This window comes from Octodon degus, unplaced genomic scaffold (assembly GCF_000260255.1).
Source record: "Octodon degus isolate 3935 unplaced genomic scaffold, OctDeg1.0 scaffold00105, whole genome shotgun sequence".
NCBI classification, from domain to species: Eukaryota; Metazoa; Chordata; class Mammalia; order Rodentia; family Octodontidae; genus Octodon; species Octodon degus.
The window spans coordinates 4,610,531-4,630,923 of NW_004524681.1; the positions used below are offsets into that span (position 1 = coordinate 4,610,531).

The 20,393-nt window shown below is 49.0% G+C and overlaps 1 protein-coding gene across 2 annotated transcripts in view; it reads right to left on the minus strand.

Moving 5' to 3' along the window:
* Slc27a2 (solute carrier family 27 member 2) overlaps window positions 1-20,393 on the minus strand; it is a 45,872-nt gene that overhangs the window by 12,466 nt on the left and 13,013 nt on the right. For both annotated transcript variants that reach the window (XM_023724025.1, XM_004639008.2), the window contains exons 3-8: window positions 16,919-17,077; window positions 14,305-14,429; window positions 7,120-7,314; window positions 3,923-4,013; window positions 3,183-3,381; window positions 1,603-1,700 (exon numbers count right to left, since the gene is read on the minus strand). In XM_023724025.1, the coding sequence (XP_023579793.1) occupies window positions 1,603-1,700; window positions 3,183-3,381; window positions 3,923-4,013; window positions 7,120-7,314; window positions 14,305-14,429; window positions 16,919-17,077 (867 nt within the window). The remainder of the gene's footprint in view (window positions 1-1,602; window positions 1,701-3,182; window positions 3,382-3,922; window positions 4,014-7,119; window positions 7,315-14,304; window positions 14,430-16,918; window positions 17,078-20,393) is intronic.

Consider the following 20,393-nt stretch of genomic DNA (forward strand, 5'->3'; position numbering starts at 1 on the left):
TCTTCTTATTGGAACTGGGGATTGAACTCAGACCCTTGCGCTTGCCAGGGAAGCATTTATTCTACTGAGCCATCTCCCCAGCCCTATATCAAAATGATTATAGGCAGTCAGAACGGGTTAGGCCCTGAAGGAGCCAGTGTGAAGGAGGAGACCTTCCAAGGGGTGAGACTGATTCCCGCTGTGGGCCAGACCTCAAGGCACAAGATCAAACAAATGCACCCACATTCCTCCCTAGAGGCAAACATCAGGGACTGACACTCTAAGCAGGTCTCTATCCTCCCCTGAGAAAGCCAAGAGGAGCCACTAACCCCCACCAAAAAAAAAAAAAAAAAAAAAAATAAGCCCCTGTTCTGTATCCATGCCTCTTGCTATGTGACTTACTTGCCTAATTTGACAATATTTGGTGTGTAATGCATAGTGTTGTCTTCCAACTAGTTATTTATATTACCAGATATATACATGCAAAACTGGTAGCTTCTCTAATCTGATCCAGAAGTAATCAATTTTACCTGAGCATTTGTGCTTGCAGTCTTTTTGGTCTCACCTCAAGCCCACCTAGCAAGTTCCCATTTTCTCCACCTTGAGTCTTAAATTCGCTCTATCAAAACCCCTGGAAAAGGCAGGATCCTTGGCAATCCACTTGGGACCCCTTCTGCTTCTCAGGCAATTTCTTCCCCCAATAAATACATTCTGTCTTAACCTCCTCATTCCTAAAATTCATTCTTTGATTTTAGGGAGCATGAACTCATCCCAGACACCTTTCAGGCTGGGAGTTTCTTTCCCCTGTATCTTTGGAGGGTCCCTGGGCCCTGGCTCCTAAATCACGCCTGCAGGCAGCAGTGGATGTGACGGAACTCTTCCACACTGACCAGCACTGTGCTTCCCGCTCTGCCAGTGGCAGTGCTGGCCAAGGGCCAGGTGGGTCTGTAGGCCTCAGCCTCTGCCCCGCCTCTCAGAGGCTGGCTCAGAATTGTGCAGCTCCGGGAGGAGGTTCCAGGCCACAGCCCCTGTGGTCTAGTGATCACTTCCAGCCAGAGGTTCTCCATCCAGTGTGGCAGCCACTGGTTGCAGTGGCTACTGAGACTGGAAATGATATAAACCAAAATGAAAACTTTAACCTTTCAGTGGCATTAGCCACACTTCAAGTGTCAGTAGCCACACGGTGGCCTTTGGCAGCCGTCCTGGAGAGTGAAAATAAAGAACATTTTCATGTAAAAAAACTCTCACAGTTTAGGAAAAGGGGAACTTTGAATTTCTTTTTTTTTTTTGAGATGGAGTCCAGCTATGTGGTTCAGGCTGGCCTGGAACTGCCACAACCTCCCAAGTGCTGGGTTTCCTTCCAGGTGTGTGCCACCATGCCTGGTGTGACACGTCTTTGTCTAGGTGAGTGGATACGGCTCAGAAGCCTGCGTTCACGGGACTGAGTGTGCTCGAGAGCAGAGGTACCAAGTCGCTATTACAGCAGAACACAAAGCAGATGCGAGTCCCGACTCCCAGGGGGAGTTGTTGAATTCTCCATCTGGGGAGAACACAGTGTCGCGGCCACCCTGTGGGGCGTACAATGATGGTGGTGTTAGGTGTGGGCTCCTGGCCTGTACATACCTGGCACGGGCACTCCGTACACATTCACCTCCTGGACAAACTCAACCAGGCCCACGATGTCAGCGACCTCAGTGGTGGCCACATTTTCACCTTTCCACCTGGAAATGTTGTAGGCAACTAAGTTAGACAGAAATATTACAGGCAGTCAGTGGGCACTGGGCCCTCAAAGGAGTCAGTGCAGAAGGCCAGACACCTCGTACCTGGGGGGAGAAGGCCCCTCCAGCCATGGGCCAGACTGCAAGATAAAAGGTGAAACAAACACACCCTCATACCTCCCTGGGGAGAAGCATCAGGGACTGGCATTTTTTTTTATTTTTTATTTTTTTGCGGAACCAGGGATTTGAACTCAGACCTTTGCACTTGCCAGGCAAGCGCTTATTCTATTGAGCCATTTCCTCGGGACTGGCATTTTAAATAGGTCTCTATCACCTTGGGAAAGCGAGAAGTAGCCACTAACCCAACCCCCTCCCGGAAAAGCCTCCATTCTATATTCACTATGTGACTGGCTCCCCTCTTGATCCTGATTTAATCATTTTCACCTGAGCAAATTATACTTGTACTCTTCTTGGGTGACCGTAGTTTGTCCCACCTCATGCCTGCCTTTCAAGCTGCCATTTTTCCAACCTTGGATCCCATCATGTCATGGGCTTATTCTATAAAAATCCCTAGGAAATGTAGGGTCCTTGGCAACTCATTTGGGACCCATTCTGGTCTGTCTGTCTGTCTGTCTGTCTTTTAGACAGAAGTTTTTTACCCCCCAATAAATATGTTCTGCTCTTAACCTCCCTTGTTCCTAAAATCCATTCTTCAATTCTAGATAACGTCAACTTGTATCAGCTATCTAGCAGGTTGGCAGTTTCTTTCTCCTATGTCAGTCCTGGGGGTGGAGGGGATGCTGGTCTCTGGTCCTGCTCATTCTGCCACCTCCTCTCTATTAGACAACTTCTGTTCCTTGCTCCTTTCTCCTAGTTGAAGCTAAATGCTGGGGCAGGCACTGTGTGGGATGCGGGGTGGGTCGGCAGATACAGAACTGCCTGTCCTCAGGGAGCTGGTGCAGGACAGCAGGCTGCCCCATGAGGCTGGGGCTACTGCTGGGAGTTCATGTCACAGCCTGTTAAGGCCACTTTCCAACTGCCAGCGCTGACCTGTGATTCTTCAGGGAGCCACTTGGTTGCAGGTGGAAGACAGGAGAGAGGGAGGGAGGGGAGGGAAGGGCACTGCACCCTTTACCTCCTCTTCAGCCAGATTAGCTCCACATTCATTTGCATTTAATTTTATCTAAAGAGAAGCCACTGCTGGAAAGCGGCAGTGACAATTGCTGCTGTCCTGAGACAGTTAATAAGGGACAATGAGAGTAGCTGGATGGGTTTTAAACTCCAAACAAGGAGACCCAGGTTTCCTACACCAGCCCTGTCCTGTGCGGCTTCCACATTAACCTCTACTCAATGGACACTAATGCTTTGGAATCCAGGGGGTGGGCCTGACAGCTCAAGGACCGCAGGAGGATGGGCTTCCAATTTAGGAGCAGGCCAAGTGGTGCGTGTGCATTTGTTTGGGGCTCCAGACTCAGAGAAACCAACCGGAAGGTATCGCCAACTCTGTCGTGGAAGTAGATGAAATTTTCCTGGTCAATCATTAGGAGGTCTCCACTGTTGAAATAGAGGTCACCTTTCTTGAAGACATCTCTCAGCTTCTTCTTTTCTGTCTGGCTCTTGCCCCCAGCATAGCCATTAAATGGGGTCAGTTGTGTGATTTTGCAAATCAGAAGACCAACCTCACCTGAGACAGGAAAGTAAATTATTTTGTGTGCTAGAGTTAGGCAAATTTATTATCAACCTTTTTCTTAAAACTGATGGCCTCCAACCCACAGGCTGCAGAAAGTAATTTTTTCATGCACATTCCTATGTAGACCCCACAGAAGCACATACACATGTATCACATACACATATACACTAAACATGACTCTGAATGGTCACATGTGTAATTATTTTCACATTAATATTTCACTGAATGATTTATACACATAGCTAGACAAATGCATTGAAGTTAAGGTAAAAAACTAACCTGAAGCTTAGTTTTATAATTATAGGTACCTGTCTTTTCCCATAAAACACCTTACCAGGAAGAGGTCGTTAAGCTAGCTACAAAGTGACCGGTATGCTTCATTTAGTAAATTAGCACCGCCAGGCATTTCTGTGACTTGAGGGTCCTTACGCGCACCTCTTTTGTTCCCCACTCTGGCAATGTTATGCTGGTCCTTGGGAGTCCCTTGGGCAGGACAAGGACAGCACAGGTTAACCGAACAGAAAGCCCGCAGTACCTTTGGGAACTCTGATGCAAAAGCCGTTCTCATCCCGGACAGGCTCATCCTTCTCCACGTCGTACTTAATCAGTTCATACCGCACGACTTTCTGGCAAGATTAAAACATATCATGGTGAGTAGAAATCTTTGCATGTTCTGTATACTTTACTACATAAAGTACACGGGGCACACACGCCTTCAGGCTATGGCTCAGGGACACTGTGCATTTGCATAAGCCTGTGGAATTACCGCCTTACGATGTCAAACACTCTCCGTTCACTCCCTCTGGCTCCTTGCTGTGGCTGCTGTTCTGACGCGTCACTCTTCATCTGAAGTCTCAAGTAAAGGGAGCACGCATGCTTCTACCTCTGCTTCTTCCATTTGGTGTGCACGGGAACATTTGTCCCTCCATGTCAATGTTCCTATTAGGGCTTTTCTTTCTTTCTTTTTTATTAGCTTTAAATTCCTTTTTCAGCAGTGCTGGTGATTGTTTCCAGGGCCTCACTGTTCTCAGCAAGTGCCCTATCACTGAGCTATCATCTCTAGCCTCTATGATCCATTTCTATCGCCTCTAATTTTCCCTTGAGTAAGCATACGACAATTTATACTTATCCTGTTAGTGGGGAAAATATCCTACAGTATACTACACTGTACTGTACTATATTATACTATACTACTTGTTTATTTTCCTGTTAATGGGTACTTGGATTACTTCTTGTTTCAGATTAGTATAAAGACTGCTCTTAAGAATATTATTAGAAATGTGTCTTTTGGTGGACATATCCTGAGTGGGGTTTCCAATTTTTTTCCCCATAATTTTATTGAGAAACAAATAGCAACGAGACAGTTTCAAATCAAATTGGTAGGAGTTTCAATCATTAACACATTGCATACTCTCTTCCTAGTGGTTAATTGCTATACAAGATGCGGACATGATATCCTATTTACAAATACTATTAGAACAATCCCTCTATTCATTAAGAGAATGTAACTATATATCTATCCTAACCACTTTGAATACACAGATACAAAATGGATATTCATCTGTATCCCCTTTTTTTGTTAAGTTCCATCATTTAAATATTATAGGTGTGTAAACTCAGCAAAATATTCTAAAAGAGTCCAGTGGGGCTTCTCAATCTTGTATAACCATATTCCTATGCTACCATTTGATACTTCACATTGCCAGGGATGCGCTGTCCAATGTAGTTAAGGATTAAAGGTAAAATTACCTCAGGCCCTTGACTATAATATCTTTAAAGTTCTGTCCTGGTTAATGTGCAATTCGGCAGCATAAGAATGCTTGCCGTGGATGTCAAGGTAAATCCTTCTGTAAGGGCTAAGTGTACTCTGTTCCCCGGTACTAGAAACTGCACCACAGCAGGCTTCGCATGTGATCGCTTTGTGCATTTCACACTTACACCGACTCTATGGGATCAAGTAGCCAACCATACACTTTAGTAGGTGCAGAGAGCATCATTAAAAATAAGTGGTCAACAAATACAGCTTTTACTTATTTGCAAGAATGGAGAAAATTTCTGGGTGTCTTTAGGAGGTGTAATTAAAAACTATGGTGAATGCAACTTCCAGGGGAAGGGCTGGTTTGTAAAAGCATTAGAGCGTGTCCTCACCCACATGCTTCACTCGGTCTGCACTGTACAACTGCTAGCTCTGCCCCAAAGTCAAAATGACCGTGAGAGGCCAACACTTTAAATCTATCGGGGACATCATGCAATAACAGACACCAAGGGAAGAGGACTTCCAGACCTGCTGCAGTGTGTTTGAAGCAATGGGAGTATTTTAAGGGGTATGCATGGCAATGTGTCTTTTTCTGTCATAATTTTAAAAAATTTAAAGTCACTATCTTTTTTGATCACACCTTGCAAACAGTGGGTCCTAAGCTTGCACTCATTTAACCAACATCTGTGCCTAACCTCAGAACAAGGGCAGCCACAGCTTGGGCAGGGCCACACCCTCCCTGTGGGGCATAGTGAACTCAGGAAACAGTAGCTCCCGGCTGTATCTCACCCGAGTACAAACAACATCAGGAGGCTCAGGAGGCTGCGCGTAGTTGCGGAGGGCAAAGGAATAAAGGTTGTTACTAGTAGAAATTGGGGTGTTTTTTATTTTTTAATTTTTATTTTTTATTGTGTTTCATATGGGGTCTCACTACACAGCTTGGACTCAGAGTGACCCTGTTTTCAGCCTCCCAAGAGCTGGGGTGACAGGTGAGTCCAGGGCTGGGCCTGCGTGGTATGCAGTACCCGGAATTGGACCCAGGTCCTTGAGCTTGCCTAGGCAGGCACTTAGACCACTGAACTATCTCTGTGGCCCCTGGAGTGTTTTTTATTGTTATTTATTTATTTGATATATTTTTAAAAATTTTATTGAGAAACAAACAGCAATGAGACAGTTTCAAAACCAATTAATAGGACAGTTTCAATAATTAATATATTGCATATTGTTGTCTTCGTAGTGGTTATTCATAGTGTAAGATGCAGACATGATATCCTGTCTACAAACACTATTAATACAAATCTTTCTATTCATTGAATAGAAAAGTAGCTGTATATCTATCCTAACTATTTTGAATATACAGATACAAAATGGTCATTTGTATCCCTTTTGTTTAGTTTTGTCAGAGATGGGTATCCCCTTGCCATTTAAATATTGTAGGTGCATGAATACAGTGGCCGTGACTCATCCACATGGCTGACACTGACAAAGGATCTACAAAGTGCGGTACGGGGTTTCAGGGTAAATCCCGAGGGGATCTGACTGACCTTGTCAGATACAGAAGTTACATTTCTTGTCATATAGGTCTTGCTTTATCATGGTCTTAACCATGCAGCAGAAAAGCATAATAACGAGGTATAAAAAGTAAAGCCATATTAATATGCTGAGCTATAAAGGGCTCAAGCCAACAACTTCTGACATTGCCAGTCCTGTGGATAACCCACTACAATTATGGACTACGTGACTATATTGGAGTATTTTGCTCAATTCATGCACCTACAATATTTAAGTGGCAATGGGGTGCTTTTTAGTTGAGATGGCCCTCTTGAGGTCATCCTCGCAGAGCAAGAGCAAGGTTTTTCCTGGTGGCACAGATGGGGCCCGGCTCGGATGCCACCCAAGACGTTGATGATGACATCATCAGGGCACAGCCTCTACTAAGTCCCCAGCTCTGGAAACTGTCTCCCAGGACACTTAACTCTTTGCAGGTAGTTTACTCTTCCCACGGCACCAATCTTCCTTGGGTAGTTCAGAAAGCCCACGTTGCCTTCTGTGGACGCGTAGAACTCGTATACTTGGATGTCCCCAAATCTCCTGACAAATTCTCTCCACACATCTGCACGCAGGCCGTTGCCCAGGGCCACCCTTACTTTGTGGTCCCGATCATTCGGCTTCTGTAGCAGAAGGAGAAGAGAGGGACCAAGCTGAAACCTCACAGGGCCTCACTTACATATTAAAAATGATGACCTTTGTTCCCTGCATATTTAATTTATAGTAATAGTTGCCTTCTGTTTTGTTGCTGAGTGGCCCAGGCTGGGCTGAGATTTGTGGTCGTCCTGCCTCAGCCTCTCAGAGCACTGGAGTACAAGCATGTGCCACTGCACTTGGCTTAGCTGTCTTCGATTATGTTGGCTGCCAACGCACTATGGTGCACGCCTCTCCCACCTCCACAGGCATCTCTCCTCTCCCCAGTACAAGCCCTGTGGTCTGACTGCTAGAACTCAGACCTCATCACCAAAGACTTTGTTTTCCCATTTGTATCTTTTTAATTTGACTTTGATGTGCTTAGTGCATGTTAGCAGTACAGAATGGTGGGCTTTGGCTTGGCCTATTCACACAAGTGTGTAATACACTTTGATTATGTCTCTTTCCCCCAGAGCCTCCTTCCCTTCCCCTTGCGCCTTCCTCTTCTTCAAGAGCCTCCCCCCGTTGAGATTTAGGAGCAACATGAGACAACTGGACAGATCTAGACGCTGCCAGCCGCAAGCCCATACCCAACAGGATCTGCAAGCTAGTGTCAGCGCTCCGCGGGTGGGGCAGGCGCCTATCAGCATGCTGCTAGATGGAGGGCGGGACAATCTAGAGATGGACACTTTCTGCTACTAGAAGGAGCCTGGGCAGTGTTTCCCTGCTGTAGCAGCAGCCTTCACTTGGTGGCAAGAAAGGCCAGCCTGAATTCAGGCAAGAGGCAAGGGAGCCTTCCACACAGAGCCAGGGAGAGCAGCAAGGCTGGGGCCGGGGAGACCCAAGAGAGGAGCCGCAGGCACACCCCAGACACACTCCAGGTCACCAGGCCAGGCAGCACTGAGCAGCCACCGAGGCTGTCCCTGTGGGATGGAAGGTGAAGGCAGGGCGGAAGCTGGCTCCCTGGGGCTCAGGTGGCCTGGGAGGAGATGCTCTCCTACAAATGAGGACAAAGGAAAGCCTACTTGGAGCATAAGAATGGGACGGAGAGCTCCTGACAGCAACACAGGTGTGGGGAGGACTTCACCGTCCCCCCAACAATACGCTGCCAGAGGCCCAACCAAAGCGAGTTCTAACGCAGTTTACACTGGAAGCTGATGTACATGCCATAGGGACCACAGCCTGGCAGAAGACACAGGTCAGCAAGTCACAGGTTAGCTGGCAAATTCTGTCACCTCATGGACTGTGAGCAGAAAACAATGGAATGGGGTGAGACTGCAGGGTAACTAGGGCGCTCCTCTCCCACCCAATGATAGCTAGTCGGGTCACATGGTGACCGATCAAACTGGTGTTTACACTATTTCCCACCCTGTGAAGTCACTGTGAAGGATTCTGGAATGTGTGTTACTCTCTATAAAGAATAATTTGAAGAGCATGGCCGGCCGCCTGGAGGGGGACGTCAAGGCAGCAGGTGACTGCCAAGGCTGAGCAGACGCTCGACTGGTTTCCTGCAGAAGCAGCTGGTGGTCAAAACTCGAGTGGTGAAGCATGTTCAGGAGCTCTAACTGGACAGGTGGATAGGTTTGGTCACAGATGGAGATGGCCCTTGAGCTGTCTGCCGGGGGGACAGGTGCAGAGAGACCTCCAGTCAGGGCTCTTGGTCAGGGTCAGGGTCAGGGGCATCTCCTGAAAAGCACTCCAACGGGAGCCGGGCATTCTGGTGGCGTGGGGGTCTGCACTCTAGTTTGGCTCCCCACGTCCAGTGGTCAGGGAATGGGGGCTCCCTTTCCCACGGCCAAGTGCCGATGTGGAAGGAGGTTGCCTGTCTGTTGGCGAGGCCTAGTCTGACTCTGCCTGTGGTCCTGGTGCCCCAGTAGCTCTCCCTCACAGGCATTTCTGTGAGGATAAACTCCTGACGCACACCCTGACTAGGTGCCTCCTGCTCCCAGCCTGTTTGAGCAGCTCTGAAGCAACCTCCACACGGAAGCCCAGGGTCTGCCTGAAGCCGCATGCCACTTCCCCTGCACATCCTGCTTCCTGCTCATCCAGCAGACGCCTCTCCCCTCCTCCAAGGCTACTACACCTCTCGTCCTCCGCAGGCCTGGATCTTGGCTTTGCACATAGTGGGAGAGTAGCTGGCCTCGGCCAGGAAGCCCTCGGTCCCCCTGTCCTGTAGCTGGTGCCAGGCTGTGGGCACAGGGCAGGGCTCCGATGCAGGAGGCTCAGGTGCCCTGGGTACATGGGCAGCTGGCCAACGTCACAGGTGCAGCTGTCACCTGGGGTGGCAGTAGCTGGCTTTAGCATCACAATACCACAGGGTCAGTTTTCAGCACACACCAGGGATCTTATTACACCTGCAGAGGGGATTAAGGCTGTGTGCTGGAAATTTTGGGGGACACAGGAGGAGGTCCTGGAAACTTCTGAGGTGTCCAGTTCTCACCTTCCCTTTGGCTCTCTGGTGGTCGGAGTGGAAGGGGACTCAAGCTCTGCTTTCTTAGGGGACAGCGTGTTTCTCTGCCATCAAAGCCACACTTCCAAGGGACAGGCTTTAGGTCAAGGGTCACCTCATTTTTGTAAAGAAGGATCAAAGCTCCCAGGTCACATTCTTGCTGAGGTACAATTGGGGGCTTCTGCACACCTGGCTTTGGGATGAACGCTTGCTCAGATGTGGCAGGTTACAATGTGCCTTGCATTACCACTGGGGTATCGGAGCACTGGCTGACTCCTAAATGAGCCCAAGGCCACAAACACAGCGAAACTACTGCTGTTAGATTCAAATCCAAGCCTATCTGATTTCAGAGTGCTTTTTTTGTTATATATTTTTTAAATGTATTTTGGTGTAGGGTCTACAGTATCTCACTACACAGATCGGACTCCTAGTGATCCTCCTGTCTTCAGCCTCCCAAGCGCTGGGATTACAGGCGCGTGCCACCACACCCAGTCTGAATTGCCAGCTCAGTGTGCCCCGGAGGCAGGGCTGGCACAGCACACCGGGGATTGAACCCCCTGCGTCTGCCTAAGCAGTTGCTTTAATCCACTGAGCTATCTGGCCAGCTCTTTTTTAAAAAAAAAAATTTTTTTTTAAATTTTTAAGGAAAAATAGAATGAAACACCCAGTTTAAGAATCAGGTAGTACTGAAAGGCTCTTACTGAAGAAACTGGTGTCCCCTGCCTGTACTAGCGGTGCACACTTTGAACTCTGGTACCATTTCTTCATATCTTCACATCTCTAAATTAAATGCACGTTGGGCTGGTGAGATGGCTCAGTGGTCTAAAGCACCTACTTAGAACAAGCTCAGCAAAGCACAGAGACCACGGTTCAATCCCCCAGCACCACATGCCAGCCAGCCCCGCCCCCTGGTGGGCTGAGCTGGCCACACACACACACACACACACACACACACAAATAAATTTAAAAAATAAAATAAAACAAAATAAAATAAATTAAATGCATGTGTTGCTATCGCCTAATGCCTCAATTTTAGATTTCTAATTGTGCTTGACCAGGACACAGTGCTCCCTTGATCTATTTTTCCAGCGTCCCAAATTCTGGCTAAATCGATACTCAATGCTCATAAGATGTTGCCCATAACATACCAGCAATGAGCCAAGCAGCGTACTAGAGGTGCAGTCCTGAGTGTGTGTGTGCTCCTCCTGGAATGAATCTCCTCCCTGCCTGTGTGCTCCCCTATTTATTTCTGCTTGTCTTTCCTTACCCGCCAGCTTACAAGCATCATTTCCCTCCCTTGAGAGAAAGTCGCTGCCTGACGCACTTCCCTTTTCCCAGCCTGCCTCCCTGTGACCTGTTCCAGTCAGGACTAGCAGTTCTCTGGGCCTGGGCTCCCCTCGTCCTCTTCCTGGACGCCGTGCCTTTCTAGTTTTACTCTTTCAGCAGCAGCATGTGTAGAAGTCAGTTTTGTTGTTGCTGTTGAGACTTGGAGTGAAACAGTCTTATTCCACGCCTGGTTGCTGTTATATAGCTGGGTATAGAGTTCGAGGTGGGAGCTAACTTTGCTTTAGAATCTGAAAGCATCTTGCCTTTGCCTTTGTCTTCCTCCATATATACATATACACTGTCGTGAGCAATTCCAATATTGTTCATATAGAATCCCTCTCTCTCCCGTTTCTCCATCTCTCCCGCTCCCCCACTCTTTCTCTGTCTCTGCCTGCCCCCAACCTTAGATTCCATGTGGCTCTCACGTCTGAGTCTGCCTTCAGTCCTACTGCACCTGCCCTTGCCAGCTTTCAGCTTCCTGCACTGTGCAGCTCACAGCTGAGATGTCTTTTAGCTTCTTACTTGTTTTCCTTGTTTTTGGGTCACCTCCAAGAGGTGAAAGGTCTTCACTAATTTAGAAAATTCCTGATGCCATGTTTTTCAAAAAATTTAAGTTTTAATTCTCTCCTCACATGATATAGCATAGTGGGTTTTGTTGTGGCAACTGGCTCATGTCCGTATTCAATCTTTTTTTTTTTTTGTGGAACCGGGGATTGAACTCAGGACCTTGTGCTTGCCAGGTAAGTGCTTATTCTGAGCTATCTCCCTGGCCCCATTCAATCATTTTTGTCTCCTGTGGATCCTCCCATCTTTTCTGATTCTCTTCTTCATGTCTACCTTCTACTTTCCTGTCAACTCTCTCTTTTTAAAAAAAGATTCCTCAAGCCTGGTGTGGTGGTGCATGCCTGTGACTAAGCACTTGTGAGACTGAGGCAGGAGGATCGCCATGAGCTCAAGCCTGGGCTACATTCTGAGTTCAAGGCCAGCCTGGACTACATAGTGAGATCTCGTTTCCAAAAATATTTAAAAAAAAAATCCTCATATAAGCCTATACTCTTCAGCTTTCTGAGTCTGGCTTATTTCACTAAACGTGATAGTCTCCAGCACCGCCCATTTTCCTGAGAGACATGACTTTGCTTTTCTTGAGGGCTGAGTAATATTTTGTCCTGAATATGGACCACATTTTCTTATCCACGGATGAGCACCCAGGCTGGGCCACAACTCACTGCTGCGAAAGGTGCCAGGTCAAAGTCTCACCCCCTGCGCTCTTTTCTGGCCTGCCCTCCTGGAGGCACCCCTGTCCCCACCTCCTCCCTACCGATCCAGAGCTCAGCTCCCAGCCATCTGCACGGGGCCTTCCGGAAGGGTCTTGTCGTGCTCACACTGAAGTTGCACTCAGCAAAGCCAAGCCCTGGGCTGCAGCCTCCCACCCCACCTCGCTGCTGGCGTCCCCCCACGCCAGCTCCCTGACCCACCAGAGCGCCCAGTCTGCCTGTTGGAGGACGCTGCCCCCTTCAAGCCTCCCCTCCTGCGAGCCCTCCCGACTCCCCTCTGGTCAACCTTCCCCTTCCTGGTCAGCCTGGTACTGTCACAGGCCTCTATCCTGGTTCCCACAGGTGAGGGGACTTGGGCTGGGCCACACCACGGAGTCACCTTGGTGGGAAGTGAAGGCAGAGGCCGGTGGTCTGTTCAGATATTCCTGCCCCTTCCAAATAGCATGGGTTTTACTTTTTTAAAAATGTATTTGGTACAGGGTCTCTCTACCCAGTGTGGACTTGTAGTGATCCTCCTGTTTTCAGCCTCCTGAGCACTGGGATTACAGGCATGCGCCACCACACCTCGACTCAGTGGCCCACTCAGTGCGCCTAGGGGGTGGGGCTGGCACAGCACGTGGTGCCAGGATTGAACCCTGGTCACTTTGCTTGTCTAAGCAGGTGCTTAGTCTGCTGAACTATCTTGCTGGCCCCAAGGCTTTTATTTGTAGCTCCAAAAGTTTGTGTGTGTGTGTGTGTGTGTACATGTGTGGGCGTGTGTATGAGTGCTTATGTGTTCTCACTGGGGTCTTGGCACCAAGCTACAATCTAAGACACTGTGGTTCTGAAGACAAAGTCATGCTAAAGTTGCTAAATCCAGGTTTGAAGGTGCAATCCTCCTGCATCAGCCTCCCAGAATGCTGGGATTCTGGGCCTCACCATGGCGCCTGCTGCTAGAACTCCAGTAGACCCCTTCCTCTCCTCCCCCACCTATTTACATTTCTCACTTTAGCTCAGCTCCTAAATGGAGCAGAGAAACACTCAGTCCTACCAATTTCTTGTTCCAATCAATTCTTGTTTTCTTTGTTGGGCATGGAGGTACCCAGCAACAGTCCCAGCACTTGGGAGGGGGAGGCAGGAGGGTGGGTCAACACCAGTCCAAGGCCACTCTGGGCTACAATAAGTTGAAGGTCGGCCTGGACTACACAGAAAGACTGTGTTTCAAATAACAACAACAACAACAACAACAACAACAACAACAACAAAAATTTTCCCTACAAGCCCTTATTTTTAGGCACCTACATGGGGATTTGTTCACTAAACATTAAGTAGCAGCTTCCTGTATGTCTTTGGTATTTGGGAGGACAAAGAGCAACATGTGGCTCCTGATTTTAAAAAGTGACAGCCTTGGAAGGAAGGGAGGTAGGAAGAGGCACACAGCTGCTACGTGCGGCCGTGCACTACAGGGTTGCGGAGGTGTGAGGGCAGGGAGCGAGCACTCGGTCGAGAGCCTCAGGCGGGCTCAGCAGATGAGGGAAGGTTGGAGCTTGGCTTTCCATATGCGAAGAGGGGAGGGAGGTCGATGCAGAGGGTAGGATGTGGAGACAGGGACAAGGCAGGGAGCGGTAGTCACAGTAAAATTAATGTGATCAGTGCCAGGTCAAGCACTTCATCACGACAAACACGAACTAAGCAGAAAACTGCTACCTCCAAATAATCAGCTGGAGGCCCACGCTACTCCAAGTCACCTGAATTCCCTTTTTAGACAGGGTCTTGCTATGTAGTTCAGACTGGCCTTGAACTCACTTTGTAGCCCAGGCTGGTCTCCAACTCGCAGTGATTCTCCTGCCTCAGCCTCCTGAGGGCTGGGATTACAGGCGTGTGCCAGCATGCCCAGTTTGAGCTCCCATCTCATCTATCTCAAAAAGATAATAAAATGTGAGCAGTGTTACCGAGGGTGTGTTGCATAAATACCGGAGCAGTTCACCGATGTACTGAATGACAGTCACGTCGTATTTTCTGCAGTCGTCCCAAAACTGGCTGGCTGAAAATTTCTTCCGCAAAACCAATGTAGCACCTACAGAAGAAGCACAGAAAGTGTCAGTATAGAGATGCCACGGGACAGCTTCCCAATTATATTTGACATTTTTCAGAGGGAGAGATTTTAAAATGACCTCTGTTCAGAAATGCTAAGTACATATTAAACTCTGTACATAAAATGAACATGATATGGAGAGAGACTGGGAGAGGGAGAGCGAGAGCGAGAGCGAGAGCGAGAGCGAGCGAGCGAGCGAGAGAGAGAGAGAGAGAGAGAGAGAGAGCGCAAAAGCACAATTCTCCTTGGGGGTCAGGGTTGAGAAGGACATATTTTAGAGAAGGAGGAATCCAAGTTAAGGACATGGAGAGAGATGAGAGATTGTAGGCAGAGACAAAAGCTCGCGCCAAGTCCACGTGGCCTGGAAGGGGTCTGGAGAATACCACAGATGTGGCAGACAGAATAATGGCTCCCCGAGAGGTCCACATCTTCATCGCTGGCACCTGAGAATATGCCACCTTCAGTGGCAGAAGGGATCTCGTAGGGGCCATCAAGTTAAGGGTCTGGAGACAGGGAGGTCATCCTGATGATCTGAATGTGCCCAGTGCAGTCACAAAGTGCTTGAAGGAGAGGACTTCTGCTTACCAGGAAGTCTGCTGTGTTGTTGGAAGCTGCTGAGTTTATGGTTAAGTTGTTACAACAGCAATGGGAAACTAACACAGAATTCTATTTAATTATAGGCATTCGAGTAAAAGTGACTTATAAAACTCCTGTTAATCGTTTTTCATGTTACTGGTTTAGCATTCCTCCTAAGGATACCAAACCCCAGTGCTTTAGAGGAGACCTGCTTTCTTTTTCTTAACTAGCGCCTGCTCTCCTTCGGCGTGTGCTTTGGTACTGTAGTCACGTGCTCTTGGCAGCTCAGCACTGGCCCAGGCTGGGGGCTCTTTGTTGCTTGTGGCCAGCGCTGACCAGCTGGGTATTCTGGAGCTGAGCAGTCCCTGGGTGGGGAAGGGAGCAGAACGTGGCCATCGAATGGTGCCACCGTGGGCACCGTCCGGGGGCTAAACATGGAAGCTTTGCTGCTCCAAGTCGGGAGGATCTGAAACTCAAAGTCAGAGCACCAGCAAATCCAGCATCTGGATCCAGTGACCTTGGAGGCCTCGCCTCTGAGTCACTGCCGTGAGGCTTAGGGCTCCAATATAGGGACCTTTTCAGGGTAGACACAGACGTTCTGTCCACGACATGCATATGCATATGCATACATGCAAGGGTGTCTCTTGGAGATAGGGTCTCGCTATGCGGTTCAGGCTGGCCTAGATAGAGCTCACTTCATAGCCCAGGCTAGTCTCGAACGCGTAACGATCCTCCTGCCTCGGCCTCCTGAGTGCTGGGATTATAGGCATGTGTGCACACGTGTGCATAGTATTATATAACATTTCACATGCATACCTTTTTAATTTTTTTTTTTTTTGGAGAGGGGCCGGCTTAGCCTACCCTGGGGGCAGGGCTGCTGGGGGCAGGGCTGGCATGGCATGTGGCGCCAGGGATCGAACCATGGTCCTTGTGCACTTAGCCTAAGCTTGCCTAAGCAGGTGCTTTAGACTGCTGAGCTATCTCGCTGGCCCCCACCTGCATATCTTTTAAATATCTAATTTATTTATTTTGATATAGAGTCCTGCTACACTGTTCAGACTCTTAGTGATCCTGCTGTCTCAGCCTCCCCAGTACTAGGATTACAGGCGAGCGACACCACACCCCGTTTCGGGCCAGCATGTGTGATCAAACTGGGGTCCTTGTTGCCAGGCGGCTCTTGGACCGCTGAGCTATCTCCCCAGCTCTAAATGTTTGTTTAAAATGCAATGTCATATGGGAGAACAAGTTAATTTTTTTTTTTTTTTTTTTTTAAATCTCATTCCAAGAGCTAGAGGGAGCTTCCTGGGAGAGGGCTGTGGGCCTGAGTCTGGTACAAAAGCTGTGTGAATCCCTGGAGGGAGGCGAATAGCGACTCCCACTGAGCAGACAGTGTGAGAACGAGAGGAAGGGGCTGGCCGGCCCGGTAGTCTCGCGAGAGCAGAGGGGCCGTGGGCAGGGAAGAAGGAGGACTGCAGACCCCAGGAGAAGTTTATGTCCGCCGCTGTGAAGTGGGAAATGATTCAGGGAATTAGTCATGGCATCTTAGAATCTGCTGTCTTAACTGGGTAAAGGCACAAAATATTTTCTAAATGCTTTTTTTTTGTTGGTACTGGGGATCAAACTCGCGACCTTGCGCTTGCTAGGCAGGCGGTTAAGCCGCTGAGCTATCTCCCCAGGGCCTCATGGAATAAATATTTTAAAGGAATTTGTTCCTAGAGATCCTGAAAAAGTACCACATTGTATTATTTTTAAAAAGGCAGACATGAGAACACAATTTACTTCAGAGGCTCGGCTGGCCCGTGCCTTGCTGGCCCGTGTCTAGCAGGCAGGAAAGGGGCAGAGTTGTGGCACCCTGGTTGGCACAAGCAGGCGTGGCGGGGCGCCGGCGGGCTTACCGTTCACGATGCAGCCGTGCAGGCCTATCATGAGCGCAGCGCTGTGGTACAGGGGCAGCGTGGTGTAGATGACGTCGTCGCTCCGAAACCCGCTGGCCATCGCCAGGCCAGTTGCGTACCAAATGCGGTTATGATTGATCATGGCAGCCTTTGGGAGACCTGGGCAAGAATGTAAGAGAAGCCCAGTGAGCTTCGACGGCCGTGCACAGCCTGGCGGAGAGGTCTGGCTTGGGAAGATCCGCATCCCGGGTGTGGGGAGCCGCTGGGGTGGGCAGGAGCACTTGGAGGTGGCACCGGGATTTCTCATCTAAAGGGCCAGAGAGTAACCCTGTTGGGCTTTGTGGGGTCCTTTGCTTGTGGCGCAGGACTCAGCTCTGTCACTGTGTCCGGAATTAGCCACGCACAGAGGTAACAGTAAGCGTGGCTGCTTTTCAATAAACGGTGTGCACAAAGGCACGTCAGGGCCCCTCCGGCCTGTAGGCGCAGTGGGCTCGCTCCTGGGTCAGGCAGGCCTTTCGGCTACACATCGATGCTGGGATGGGAGGGAAAGGAAGGAACGAGCATCGCGCTGCTGTGGTGTGCTTCCTACTTGGCAAAATTCCATTTAATTTTCACATCAAATTTAAGAGCTCAGTAGAATTATATCCTCGGATCCACAGATGAGAAGGTTAAAATGGAGAGAGATTAAATATTTTAGAGAATAAATACCCCACCGTTCCGATCACCTTCCTTCATAACCGCTTTTACTGATTTCTTATGTACTATTCCAGGGTTTCCTTTTATAAATATGAACCTTGGCTCAAAGGAGTTTGGCTTTGAAGGTCATGCTGTGAAGGGCATATCTGTGAGATAAGCTCACTGGAGTGGGACTGCAGGGCGGAAGACGCAAGCCTGTCATTTAGACAGGTGACTGCCACACCCCCAGCTCCAGTACTAATGTTAAGAAACAGAAGAAAGTATCCATGAACCAACTGTAGTCACCTGGGACAAGGATCCTTTGGGTAGGAGAAGTTTTGAATCAATCAATCAATCAATCAATCAATCAATCAATCAATCTTTTTATATCTGTTGTTCTGAAGTACTTCCAGAACTTTTCTAACCTAAGATTTTATATTAAGGGACACATCAGACAACTCAGGAACTATTACATAATTTTGCGCTACTGATTTTTAAAGAACAGGAAAAACATTTTTGCTCTCTCATTAGCTCTTACATGAGCTAATTAATTATCAGAAACTTAGCAAATGTTTTACAGATAACAAAGCATGAATTCCACTGCCTTCCAATCCAATATACTGTCAACTGGAGTCATGGGACTCTGTCAGGCTATGTCGTCTTTCTTTTTCTCTGCACTGGGACTGTCATTTTCTTGCCAAAACAGGGGCTGTGAAGCTCGGCAGCTCCCTGCTTGGGGTGGAGACCAGAACTTCCTCATCATGAACCCAAACCTCATTTTATCACCATTTTTTTTTTCAGAATAATTGTTTCCTAAATAAAGCTTAAAATTTAAACTATTCTATGAGGTGATGATAAAAGTCCTGTGATAAAAGAAGGTAGCGTCTGTATGCAGCAGAAGCCGGCGGCTGCTGGTGTCCTGACTCTTCCATTGGCGTGGCAGGCGTGGCTGCTTTTCTGTGGACCTGGGGCTGCAGCGCTTGGGCTTTGTGCCGAGCTGCGTCCACAGCCCTTCTTATTTCCTATCCTGAGACAGGGTCTTGCTGAGCCACTAGGTAGCCCAGACTGGGCTTTTACTGCTGATGCTCCTGCCTCAGCTTCCCAGAGTGCTGGGATTACAGGTGTGCACCCCCATTTCTGGCTAGTGATGCCTACCTTCAGACAGGTGAAACAGGGCACACACGATGGTTTTAGGCACCAGCTTCACCGTGTCAGTGTCAGCCTCTGCTTGCCTCCTCATTTGCTGAATGGAAATACTCTGTGAAGGCGGCGTGGGACGCAGGACCTGCATTCACGCAGAACTCAGCGGCGCCAAGGTCCGCTGGGGACGCCCATGGGGGCCAAGGAAAGCACCCCCGCCGCTGGCGCTGCGCTAACAGGCTCGCAGGAGCCCGGCCTCGCCTGTAACTTTTGATTATCCTAAGGAGATGGCATGTGCATGTTCCTGCTTGGATTATGCTAACATTTTAATCGAAAGAGACCAAAGATTCTTCTAATTTCACTTTCCCAGTGATAATCACAAAGCCAGCATGCTGGGGACAGCTTCCCGCCCTGCTCTCCCGTGAGCCCTGGGCCCCACAGCGTTGCGTTTGTCCGAGTCCACCAGGAGGCGTGGCCGGCAGCGCCGCGGACTGCGCCTAAGTGCGTGCGTGCGTGCGTGCGTGCGTGCGTGCGTGCGCCGTCAGCACACAGGCTGAGCCCCGGCCCGCGCGCTTCCCAGGCAGGGCAGCTCCCAACGCCGCGTGGCTGCCGAGGCTGTCAGATGGGGGCACGGCGCCACCTCAAGAGTGGCAGGAACGCCATCTGCGCAGGGCCGCGCAGCCCTGGGACAGCGGCCGCGAGACTCTGGCACACGGGCCGCTGGCTTTTCTTTTAAGACAAAAGATGCTAGTGCACAAGCTGTTTTCCTAAACTAAAGCCTCGGCATCGAGGCTTCACTGCAGTGCTGGGGTGCTGTGACACATTCGTGGTTCTGGGGGCAGTTTGGGCACTCCACCACTGTCCTCGGAGGGCAGCTCCTCATACTGTCCTTGCTGTCACCTTGAACCACACTGTGGTGTTCCCACGACACTGTGGGAGCACAGTGGCACACTTTTGGAAGAATCTAGATTAAATGAAGTACTGTATCTTACTGGTGTACCAAACAGTTTAAGTCAATGCCACATGGGAAAATTACATAGGGAAATATTTATATAAACAAATATATTTTTGGGAAATACATAAATATCATGCTTGGGTGTCTTCTCTATGCATAACTATGTATTATATGTGGGCTCTGGGTATAGCTGATCAAAATGTAACAGAGTCCCCCAGGGCCACCTCTCATCTATCATCATATTTTTGGGGTGTGGTACTCAGAATTTGAATATGTGCTAGGCAAGTAGTCTACTACTGAGCTAGATCCTTAACCCTGTACGTTTTACTCTGAGACATGGTCTCCCTGAACCTCACTAAGTTGCCCAGGCTGGCCTTGAACTTGCAGTCCTCCTCCTCAGCCTCCTGAGTTGCTGGTGTCACAGGTGGACACTGCCACACTTGCTACAGTTCTTTTTTTCCCCCTTCTGTATTTTAGGGAAGAGTCTACAGGGTGTTCAGGGTCTCACTGCCAGATTGGACTAACAGTGATGCTCCTGTTTACAGCCTCCCAAGAGCTGGGATTACAGGCGCACGCCACTGCGCCCAGTCTCAATCACTGTTTCAGTGCGCCCTGGGGCTGTGCTGGCACAACAGGCCCCTGGGATCGAACTCCCAGCCCCTGTGCCTGCTTGCAAGCGCTTTAATCTGCTGAGCTATTTGGCTG